The sequence below is a fragment of the Adiantum capillus-veneris genome, chromosome 10, assembly GCF_014529385.1.
Source record: "Adiantum capillus-veneris isolate H3 chromosome 10, ASM1452938v2, whole genome shotgun sequence".
Lineage (NCBI taxonomy): Eukaryota > Viridiplantae > Streptophyta > Polypodiopsida > Polypodiales > Pteridaceae > Adiantum > Adiantum capillus-veneris.
The window spans coordinates 145820962-145833460 of NC_140940.1; the positions used below are offsets into that span (position 1 = coordinate 145820962).

At 43.4% G+C, this 12499-nt stretch overlaps 1 protein-coding gene across 2 annotated transcripts in view; it reads right to left on the reverse strand.

Annotated features, from left to right (window-relative positions):
- TPC1 (two-pore channel 1) overlaps window positions 1–12499 on the reverse strand; it is a 117219-nt gene that overhangs the window by 43299 nt on the left and 61421 nt on the right. For both annotated transcript variants that reach the window (XM_086522163.1, XM_086522162.1), the window contains exons 13-14: window positions 10146–10211; window positions 9817–9960 (exon numbers count right to left, since the gene is read on the reverse strand). In XM_086522163.1, coding sequence (XP_086378289.1) covers window positions 9817–9960; window positions 10146–10211 — 210 coding nt within the window. The remainder of the gene's footprint in view (window positions 1–9816; window positions 9961–10145; window positions 10212–12499) is intronic.

The following is a 12499-nucleotide window of genomic DNA, read 5'->3' on the forward strand; positions in this document are numbered from 1 at the left end:
GAAGAATTTTTATAAAGCCAACCAGTATGACTTTCTAGAAAAGAAAAGCAAGAAAGTTTGAGAGTTTAAGGAAGGTGGACAGTCAATTAAATTTGACATGTTTTCAAGATATAGAGATGCTTCAAAGGCTTTGTCTTTTGTATAGCAGTTTGACATCGCTTTTGCGAGAGGACGTTACTCACATTAAGATTCGGAGAGCTCCCTCTTACTCTAAGGGGAATGCTCGAACTTGGTGGTCCACGCTTCTTTTAAACAAGACTGCGCCAATTAAATGGCTGAAATTTAAGAAGCTTTTTATTTCTTCTTGGATGACTCGAGAGTATGAACGCGATATTCGAGCTGCTTGGAACATCTTCAGATGACCAAGAAAGATACAGTGGACGCTTATTGCGAGAGTTTCTAGAGATTTTTTCTACCCGCCTCTTCATTCAAGAAGATCTCGTTCAGGAAACAGATTGAGCGGTTTACCTTGGGTCTACCTACAGAGATCCGAGATCACTGCTTGGAATAGAAGTCAGATTCTATTCACAAGTTGAGTCATGCGAAACGGGGTTTTGCCATCCACTCTGGCAGTCTGACCTACCCCACCGATGAGGTCATGACACAAAGAGCCGAACAGACTTCAGCAAATAAAAGTAGAAAGAGAAAGAGCAACCCAGAAAAGAAGCACGACCCAAGCTTACTCCTCAAGAGCGGGCTCGCTTCATTAGGGAAGGGAAGTGCTTTGGATGAGGCGAAACTCGACATATCTCCACGAAGTGCCCTAAAAAGGCACATAACCAAATGACAAGGACGACGAAAGGCCTGAGAGTTCGAGAACAGCTGAGGAACGTACAAGAAAAGGCAAGATGAAAACAGGACTGGTTTCAGATTGTGTGGGTACCAATCTCAACACGATGGACGAGAGAATAGAACTTTGCCAAGCTTGGGGCAAAGTGAAAGACTAAGAGGCCCTAATCTTCTTGATGGAAGAGCCAAGGCCAAACTTCATTTCACCGGAATTGGCGGCGCGGCTAGAGATCACTCTCGATCGGATGGGACCACTTGCGGAGGCAGGTCTAGCGGCACCCGGCAAGGACGTAGCCATTACACCTGTCATTAGCAAACTTCGGTTGCATTGTCAGGGGTATTTTGGGGCATGAGGACTTTTACATAATGCCTTTGAAAGGATGTGTTGTTCTCTTGGGAATTCCCTGGTACCACAAGAACAACGCAGTGGTTAATTATCGGGCGACGAAAGGGACATTGACTACAGAGAAGGGCAGAACCATTGTACTCGATGTAAAACTTAAGGGCAAGTCTGTCCCTATTGTATCAGCTTCGGCCATTTCAAAGTTAATGAAATCCAGTCTGTTTGTTTACTCCATCATTATGAAAGAGTTAAGTGATGAGCATAGGACAAATCTGTCTCCAACTTGATAAAGAACGCCAACATTTTCTCAGTTCTCATGCCGATTGCTTCTTAGAGGGCTTGCCAGGCGAGTTACCACCTGCTTGTCCTGAACATCACACCATTGATTTTATTCCTCGAAGCACACCACCGAACCGGCCACCTTAATGAAGAGATTATGAACCAAGTGAAAGATCTCTTGGAAAAGGGTCTTGTCCAGCCTAGTACTTAACTGTATTGCTCTCCAATGTTATTGGTTTTGAAGAAAGACGGATCTTGGAGGATGTGCATCGATTATCTCTCAACAAAATCACCATCAAGAACAGATTTCCGATTCCGAGAATCGATGATATACTCGACAGATTACAGGGATCCTTGTGCTCCAGCAGGATTGATTTGAAGAGTGGATATCATCAGATCCGAATCGCGTCGAGAGATGTCTATAAGACAGCCTTTCGGACTACTTTTGGGTTATTTGAGTTTTTCGTGATACCTTTTGGCTTAACTAATGCTCCTGCGACATTTAACCGGATGATGGACAAGATTTTCCGAGAGTACAGACTATTTGTTGGCACTTTCTTTGACGATATCATTGTTTTCTTCAAGAATGAGGCAGAACATAGAGATCATCTGCTTCAGGTCTTTCAAGCATTACGAGATCACAAGTTAGTGATTAATGCAAAGAAAAGTAAATTTTTCCTACCAGACATACACTTTTTGGGACACATTGTCTCAGCAACAGCAGGAGTGCAAATGGATCCGGCCAAGATAGAGACTATCCGTGATTGGCCCGATTTGAAGAATGTTCATGAAGTTAGAAGCTTCTTGGGACTGTGTTCGTACTACAGGCGGTTCATTCGAAAGTTTGCAGAGGTTGCTTCCCCTTTGCATGTTTTGACACAGAAAGGAGTACCTTTTTCGTGGGGACCCACAGAGGTGACTTCCTTTCAGACTTTGAAAGAGAAATTGACTATGGGACCAGTTTTGACTTTGCCGGACTTGCAGAAGTCTTTTGAAGTATATTGTGATGCTTGTGGTCGTAGCCATGTCCTTGCTTAGGAGAGCTAATTGTTCTCAAGGCCGGAAACGACAGCACAAATTTATGAGAAAGAGCTTTTGGCGGTTATCCATGCTCTTACTCAATGGCGGCGCTACCTACTCGGAGCGGATTTTACTGTCTTTACAGACCATCAGAGTTTACGCTACTTCTTGTCTTAAAAGCAACTATCAAAAAAGCACATGCGGTGGGCAAACATACTGTCACAATTTCACTTCCAGATTGTCCATGTTCAGGAAGAGAAGAATGTGGTGGCAGATGCTTTTTCTCGAAAGCTGTTTGTTCTGGCTATGTCCGCGATACATTATAGGAGCTTCGAGGATACGGTCGACCAGTATGCCACAGATACAGATTTTGCAGACGTTTTCACACACGTTTTCACACAGATACGGGATGGGGAGACAGTAGTGGGATATTCCATTCGGGATGGCTACTTGATGAGAAAAACCATGTTGTGCGTTACGCAGCCGTTGAGGGAAAAGGTTATGACTTAATGTCACTGTCCATCTTTTACGGGTCATCGCGGCATTGGTACCACCATGAAAGGGGTAGAGAGATACTTCTTTTGGCCGAGACTCAAGAAGGATGTGGAAGAGTTTGTGCGCAGTTGCTTGGTATGCCAGAAGGTTAAGTTTGATAGGCATAAAGCACAGGGATTGTTACAGCCTTTGCCCATACCCACCCGCCCTTGGGAAAGTATTGCAATGGATTTCATTTTTGATCTCCCGAGAACAGAGAGTGGTCACGATGGTATCTGGACTGTTATTGACAGATTTAGCAAGTAGGCTCATTTCATTCCAGTAAAGGAAAGAGTCAAGCCGGATCACTTAGCGAGATTGTTTGTGGCCCAGATTTTCATATTACATGGCATGCCTGAGACGATTGTCTTTTACATTTACGAGTTTGTTTTGGAAGGCAATTTGGGAGAGCATTGCAGTTCTCTTCATCATTCCACCCGCACACTGACGGGCAATCCAAGATTGCCAATTCAGTGGTTTTGGATTTATTGAAGACTTATATATTAGATCAGAAGACTCAATGGGAAAAGTATCTACCTTTGATGGAATTTGCCTACAATAACAGGATACACTCTTCGACGGGGAAGGCGCCATTTGAGATTGTTGAAGGTGCTACGAAGGTTCTACCCTTCCTAAGCACGAAAGATAAGATTTTTGAAGCGGATGAATACACGCGCGACTTAGACACGGCTTTTGCCAAGGTCCGCGAGGCTTTGCAGAAATCTCAAGAACGACAGAAAAAGGTAGCGGATCGCCATCGTCGGGATTTGAAATTGAAGGAGGATGATTGGGTGCTCTTACGTTTTGAGAAGGCACGCCTGAGAAAGAAGAAGCGAAAGGAGAGGCTTTTTCCAAAGCTTAGTATGAGATGCTACAGACCTTTCCAGATCTCCGAAAAGATCAATGATGTCTCCTTCCGACTGAAATTGCCTAACACTTGGAGGATTCACAATGCATTTCATGTGAGTCTCTTGAAACCTTTTAAAGGTGATGTGCCTGAAGATGGAGAGAACGATGAGCAACCCGAAGTGGAAGAAAATGAGAAGATCCTTGTTTCTGAACAGATTTTGACAAATAAGGACACAAAGAATAAAGGTAAAGTCCGAAGCCGGTTCTTGGTTAAATTCAAGAACTATCTTGCATTGGATGCGAAGTGGATGGAGGAGGAGGACCTAGCAGATACTCCTCAGATTGTGAAACTTTACCTCGAAGCTTTTGGTTTAGCATAGTCTATTCCAAATGAAACCCAGAATTCAAGTTGGCCAGAGATCTGGTGCAGTGGGATGCACAAGAGGGGAGTTATACCGCTCCTTTGTGAACAGATGCCTTGATTTTTGTATACTAGAGTCATTGATGTCTCTTTGAGCTTCAGGGATACTAAGAGCTCACAGTATTCTGCTGTATGACTTTATGAAATGGAATTCCGGAATATGAAAGTGATTTGTTATTGACTTGTTTTTAAGTGCAAGAACAGATAGGCGAAATGATTGCAGCATTTTGGTCTAATTGATCTCGAATAGACATGGTTGCAATAGGGGTTAGTCAATCGGACATCTATGAGGTCCCGACTGGATCTAGATGCGATTGCTAACTACATTGCCGATAAATCATGGTCTAAGATCCGAATGAATTTCGAATGTCATGTGATGTCCTGTGATGTCTAGTGATGTCCTGTGATGTCGTGTGATGTGATTGTCAATTGGTACATGTGCTAGATGTGTGTTCCTAGTACGTAGGTACTAACAGTCAGTGTCTGCTAAGACAGTTTATGACCTCTGTCTGTTTTGGAGGCGTAATCGAGGGCGATTACAATGCTTTCAAGAGGGGGGTATGTCACAAAGTGATGACGTGGCTGCCCGCTCTGCAGGAAAATAAAAAAACCCTAATTTGCTGAAACCCTAACCCTAACTGTAGAAAATCAAAAACCCTAATTTGTTGAAACCCTAACCCTAAAAATCAAAAACCCTAATTTGCTGACGTGGTCTAACACGTGGCAACTGTATGGACCCCCGCTAATTGCGGCGTGATTTTCGGACAACAGGGCAACAGTTTTTGATTTCAGCTTTTGGACACTTTTCCTACGCAAGTTGAGAAAGAGAGAGAGAGAGAGAGAGAGAGAGAGAGAGAGAGAGAGAGAGAGAGAAGCCTCTTTGCTTTATTTCTATTTAAGCGAGAGAGAGAGAGTTCTTTTGTTTGCTTTATTCCCTCTCAAGAGAGAGAGATTGTGAAAAGCAGAAAAAGCTTTTGCTTTATTTTCAAAGCTTTTAATTTTCAGCTTTTGGGACAGTTTTTGAAGCTTTTGGGGGCTCTGCTTTTAGCATCCCTTTGTACTCTTTAAATACGTGGGCAGGGCCTCATAACTCAGAGCATCTCGACGCAGAGTCTGAGTGTGAGCGCCTGCCCGCACTCTTGTACTTTGAACTTAGATTAATACAAAAAGAATACCGAAAGGGGCGTCAGTCTTTGGGGCAAATATCTCTAGGCACGGAATTCCGCCAGCCCAATGTCGAATTAAATTGTGAATTGTGAACTGTTTTGAAGTGGTTATTTGGTGCTGTAGTGGTAGATTCTTGACTTGGAGTGTCCAAGTTTGTTACAACAGGTATTCTCATTGCCAATGGTGCATCTTTGTGGAGTAGATCCGATGGATTTACATATAGAAAACACAATGGACATAGTGTGATTAACTCTGTGCTACTCTCCGAAGCCATCATGTATCACATACAGAGTTTTACGCTTGGCCAATGGACCCTAGAATCAGACGATCGGACCTTATGTATTGGCCTTGCATATGCACAAACAAGAAAGCAAGCCAAAGAGAAGAGAAATTATCACTTTGTATGAATTTCAAACGAGCGCCAATGTATATTGAAATGGTTGAGAAAAAGTTATGGATGACAAAGCTTCAATATGACCCACCATTGGAAACTAAATGGGAAGCTTTCAAGAAAGTTATTTAATCTTATGTCGAAGAATGCTTTTCCATAAAGCATGTCCATGGTATCAACAAAGATAGATCACGCAAAAGGTGGTTTCAAAAAGAATGTCAAGATGCTCGAAAGTCTTGATAAAGCTTGATGCAACTATGGACAAAGACAACTAGTCATTTGCATACATACAAGCCATTGATTCAAAAGAAGAGAAGGAGATGAGAAGTCCAACATCAATTTTTTCAAGTCCAAGAAAAGGCACGCACATATAGAAGATCTTGGAGAAACTCGAGAGGCAAGCGGGCTGAGAGTTTTAGTAACTTGACTATTGTGGATATGTACACACATTGTAGGCAAGTATATGAGCAACCAAATGCTGGAAAGCTACCATTTTATGATTCACTCCCATGTATGCCCTCGTTTTTTACTATTGAGGATGTGTGTGGCGGGCTCAAAAAGTTGGCCACTCGCAAGACGGGAGATCTTCAAGGTATCAAGCTGGAAATAATTAAATGAACGGGAGATTTTACACATGAGTGGATGGGTGATATGTTCAACCTTGTACTTCAACATGGTATGCTTTGCGATTGGAGCACTAATTGGGTCAAGCCTTTGCATAAAGGAGGAGATGTAAAGAATGTCAATAACCACTAGACTATAATAATTGAGTCTCTTATGGCAAAGTTGTTTAATTACATAATGGACATAAAATTGAGTGATTGGGCTGAAGAGAATGACAAGCGTGCCAAAGGACAATCGGGTTTTTGTCAACGCCATAGCACCATTGATCATCTTGTCACTCTTCGCGTTCTCATGGAGGAAAGTCCGTTGAAAGGCAAGAAATTGTATTGTTGCTTTGTGGACTTTAAGAAAGCCTTCGATATGGTTTCACGTAACAATTTGTAGAGACGGATAGAAGAACACCAAGTGCCGAGTAAGTTTATGCTTGTGATTTCTTGAATCTATGAGAAGGTGATGTGTAATTGCGTATGGAAAGAGAAATTTCATAAATTTTTGCAAGAACTATTGGGGTTAAACAAGGATGTCCGTTGTCACCAACTCTCTTTGGTCTATGCATCGATCAATTTGAGCAAATGGTACTTGAGTTTATGCAAGAAGAAGGCATTGAAGAGGTCAGTATTTGCAATGCGGTAATTATGCTTTTGCTGTATGTGGATGATGTAGTGCTTCTAGCACATACTTTAGAGGATGCACAAAAGTTTATGGTTGTCCTTGAGAACTTTTGCTTGCATAGTGGGCTGATTGTGAATCAATCCAAAACAAAGGTTATGCTTGTGAAAACCAACCACTAGGAGAAGCCATGCATTGTGTACAACAAAGAGACACTTGAAGTTGTTGAGAGCTTTAAGTACCTTGGGCTTGAGGTTCCAACCAATCAAAAGTGGCATGAATGTGCTATGCATCGTTTGGAAGCCGAAAAGAGAGCATACTCTGCATTTTGAGAACATGTGCAATGCAGGAAACATTAAGTGTTTGGTTCTCAAGAAGTACCTTTTTGACACATTGGTGACACCGGTTCTTCTTTATGGAGTTGCAAGTGTGGGGTAGGAGCCCTACTTGTAAAGAGTTTGAGAATGTCCAAAAGCGTTTTCTTACAAACTTTCTCCAAGTTAAAACACAAACACCGTATATGCTCCTACTTCTTGAGTCGGGATCTCTTCTTACTGAGGTTATGGGCATGGAAAGGGTTGTGGAGCACATAATAAAGATGCGTCAAAACCCCCCACATTGACTTCTTACAATTGCATGGGAAGCAAGCAAAAAAGTTCAAAAGACGTATAAAAGCAAGATCTTGAGCACGGGATGGATGCAAGACATAAAGAAGTGGTTTAAGAGATGGGATGCATTACGCTTGCTATATGATGCCTCGATAGACACCCAAGTGAATAAAGCTCTTCTACAACGCCAATGTAATATGGCTTGGGAGGAATCTGGTGGAACGCTTCATACATTACACCACCCATATTGCCCCCAACTACAATACTATGTTCTTCGTTGAAAGAGGAAACCGTACTCACCCTTACATGCTTGAACATATCCCCTTGTCAGCAATACGCACTTTTGCAGCCATTCGGCTCAGCTTTCACTCCCTTCGATGCAAGACAAGGCGTTGGAGCAATGGAGAAGAGTCAAATCCATTGTGCACATTATGCTCACTGCACGTTCGAGAGTCTGAGTACCACACACTACTAGAGTACTCAGCTTTTGGTCACATCCGAACTTGCTTCCCTCACGTTTTTAGCCATGACTACACTCTTTCCTCTCCCAGCCACAGTGTGGGCTCTCCATCGTGACTCATCACCACAATTTTGGAGTATCGAGAACCACTCATGAGCCGCACACATACTACATCACATGTAACTTTGATCCCATAGGTCATATTTGACCTCCGAGGACGCATCATCTACACACATTCTGTAGATCGTCCTCCTACTGATGAATCATGGCCTGTACCCCACCCGCTGCTTCTCTCGCGCCTTGATTACCCTACTTCTTTTTCATACTGTTATTGTTACTGCTCCCTAACCCTATGTACTCGAACTCACTCACTGTTCGCGCTGCCGCTGCCCCCATGTTGGGCGTTACCATTGTGGCTACTACTGCTCCTGCAGTGGAACCCATCAAATTGCTCGCAATTGAAGTAGATGACGCCAGCACATTAGTTACACCTCCATAGGACTTTGCTGCAGCGGCTGCTCGCGATGTCAATCAAGTTTGTTGCACCGTCGCAATTGATTGCTAACCCAAGTCCTAGCGAGGCCAGAGTAGGCAGCAAGGGCAGTAGGCAAACTGCTTGCAGGAGTTTTTGAGGAGGGGGTGTAGCACGAGAGCAGGGGAGGAGGCTGCAACAGCAGTTTAAGGAACGTGGGGGATTTGGGGAAGTTTGCAAGGAGTCTACAGTTTCTGAGGCAGGGGAGGAGCAGTTCGTGAGCAGTCGGCAGGTCCAGAGCTGCCTTGGCCTTCGCAGGCCTCTCTCTCTCTTTCTGAGGTGATGGTGAATGGTATTCAAAACACTAGCACATACCTGTGAGACAAAACGACGAAGAAACCGCAGGACAGCTCACTTGCTCTCTCTCGAAGATGAGCGAGCACATGTCCAATTCCCCCATAAAAAGTATCCCGAGATCTGGTGCCACATTTTGTCCACAAAAATCAAAACGATGCATTGGCCCATGCCTCCAGTAGTGCCCATAAATAACTATAAGCTAGGTGCTACCTGCGTTTCTCAAACCCTATCCCACCTCTCTTCTGACGATCTTTATTGATTGAATGCAAGATCAAGGTTAACCACTTTATCTTCAGATATTCTTTATTGATTGAACGCAAGATCAAGGTTAACCACTTTATCTTCAAAGGTTCATTGAATTGCACTAGTCATGCCATACTTTGTTTCCTTCAAGAGAACTGATCCAACACTATTTTGAAGAAAGAATCTAGTTCGTGTTTAAAGCCACCAAGCAGAAAGAAAAACTTAGCTCTCACATGCAAAACTTTTAAAGTTTGTACTCAGCTTCATCGGCTTAGCTACTGAGAGATCATTAAAAGGAGAGTTGTCATGTTGCAGGCAGCAAAGCACACTTTAGCTCCCCACATGCAAAACTTTTGAAGTGTATACTCAGCTTCTTGATTACAAACAGATTGTTACAAAGGGAAATTACCAAGGATTAGTTATTGCTATGCAATCTTCTAAGCATGATGCCAGTTCAGTTAAGTAAGAATATGGTGGAGCTAACATTGAAAGTGCTGTATGCAGGAGGACATCAAAGCAGATGCATTTAAATTATCTATTGATCCAATAAAGGATTCCAAGACAAACTTATCATGTTAAGAATACATGAAACATAATAAACTGGTTAAAGAATAATATGAAATAAGTTAAGCATTACAAACTAGACTTACAGTTGTCTCTATAACCACTGCCACGAGGTTCAATAACAGCATGGCAAAAATGAGGTATTCAAACGTTTTGCTCTTCACAAACTCCTTAAGCTTTGTGCTGAGGTTACTATTGTAACATCCTGGAAACCTTTCGAACCATGATGGCTGCACAAGGATTAATTAAAGCAAGGTAAGGTGAGAGAGCAAGAGAAGAAGAAAAGTTAAGATTCCAAGTAGATTGTCTGTATATATTTAAGAAAGAAACTTCTTTCATCCTGTTGAAAGGAAATAAGTGTGTTTTGAACAAGAAGGAAAAAATTTCTTTCATGTTGCCAAAAGTTTCCTGTTACCTCAGGCATTTTTGGAAACTTTAATGATATGTTTTCACAAAGGTCTTGAAACTCCCCCAGATTTATCTGAAATAGCAACGAGATAATGTTAGGCATAACTGTAGCAGGAAAAGTGTGTCGTGCTCTCTACAGTGGGTGCTCCTCATTGCAATATGCATGAAACCTCACTCCAACAGAAAGAAAACATCACAGAGCAATGCAACAACAACTCAAAGCACAACAACAAACTCCGAACTCGATGGAGCTCGACAAACTCATAGAACCATACAAACTCTGGCTGGCAACACACTCAGCTCCAAGCCGAGGACTCACAGGTACAATGGGGGTGTCCAGACTCCAATGTGCAGGGAGGGTGCAGAAGTGCGGTGCTGGACCCGAGACTCAAGATGCTAGACGATAGAAAGTAGATGATGTTCCAACGACTGGAACCAACTACACATATATACAATCATAAAGAGCCACCAATGGCTAGCAAAATGTCCCAGTCCAACTAAGTCTATCCCCAAATTGTGGTGGTGATGATCTGGCCACGGTGTCCACGAGACCACCACCCGTATCACTGCTATGTGTCACTACCCACGCGAGAGTCCGTCCAATGTGAAACGGCTGTGACAACCACTAACCTTAGTTTCTATCAGCTGGGGGCACCCAAAATTGAGAGAGAAGGCTGATCTGGGCTGCCTTCTTCTTCATTAAGTGCCTACAATGTGTGTGAGAAGTGGGTGCAGGTTTACAATTTTGATGAAAAGCTTGCCTTGTCCTCTATCTTATGTAGCATGATGATTCCACTCTTGTGTACCAATAGTCCCAGGAGCTTCAGGGAAGCTAGAGAACTGCAAAACAAGTCATCTAGTGCATTTTAGAGGCCAAAAACAGAGATTTCAGCGTGATGTATTTTCTCGCCAGGTTTGTCTAAGTGCTCTAATGCGCGCGGAAAGTCACGTAGGGTATGGGGATTTTATCTGTGAAGCCTCCTACTACAGTTATGCTGCCGAAATTGGGCTAGAGTAAGCCATTTGCAGGCCAATAAAAGTGGGACAGCTCATAGAAATTTACAGGTTTTCTCCAAAGTTTAATTAAATAAAGGAATAACGAAATGGGCGCCAACCTTTGGGGCCAACGCGGTGTCAGTGTCTTCTTGGGAGCACTCTTAGCTGCCAAGCCGTGATTTGTTTTTGAAGTGTTGAATTCCAGTCACGGGTTTGTTCGTGAAGTTCCTTTGTGTCGTAAAGTTCAGTTGGGTAGAGATCGGGTGAAAGCTAAAGTCTACCGCCCTTCAATGAGTGTACAGGCCGGTTTCATGGTTCCATAGCCACCTTGGTTGGTTTCGGGGAAGACACAAGCACAGGAACTTGCAATTACATTATGGCTCACAAGACAAATGACACCAGGGAAGAGGGTTCCTCTTCATAGGGCAGACAGGTTGTTCCTCCAGCGTTTGAGGTTGGCGAGGGTTCGCAACCACCACTATCTATACCTTTTGTTGATGTGACTGCTCCACAAGTACAAGGGTTTATGGCTAGGCAACTAGACGAGGGTGCATTTAGGACACAATTGGTTGCTACTGTGAATGTGTTTTCTCGGTTGGTGCAGAATCCCAGGGAACTTCTGCAAGCTCCACCAGAGTCACGGGCAGACAAGGCAACTTTTTCATGCAGTAGAGCCCGTTGACGCTCAAGCCCAGGTCCCTTATGTGTCTCAACAAGGCAGGGAGAACTCCCATGTTGCATAGTCAGTTAGGGCTCCAAGACAAATTCCTTCTTCCCACGAACAGGTGACTAGAATGCTAATTCCACAGGCTATACCAGTTCAGCCAGCCACCTTCCACCGTCCAAATGTTGGCTTGAATGGACACGGAGTTAGTTTCCAAACTATGCATCACGTTTTTCCACCACCCATGGTATGTAACAAACTTCGACACCCCAAGTCTAGAATCTGACACAGCACACGACAGAGAATCACTTCAAACACTTCACACATAAATCACAGTTCAATTGAGTCGACACGGCCTAGCGTAGTTCCATGCCCAGAAAGATTGGCTCCAAAGACTGGCGCCCCTTTCAGTATATCTTTTTGTATTAATAATTGAGCAAAGTACAGTTGCCCTTGGGTCGCCTCTGCTCACGGACTTGTCAGCACGAAGTGAGCTAGAGAGAGCCCAATGGGCTTATTGAAGGCCCTTGGCCTTGGGGGAAAACACTACCTGCAAAGCTTTCAACTCAAAAGCATTGGGCTAGCAAAAGCAGGCAGCGCAAAAAACGGAATTCCGTACGACCAGCCACGTGAGTGTTACCATATACATGTGGTAGTGATGTGTGTGAACACACTAGGACCGCCGGGGCATTTTTTCCCTC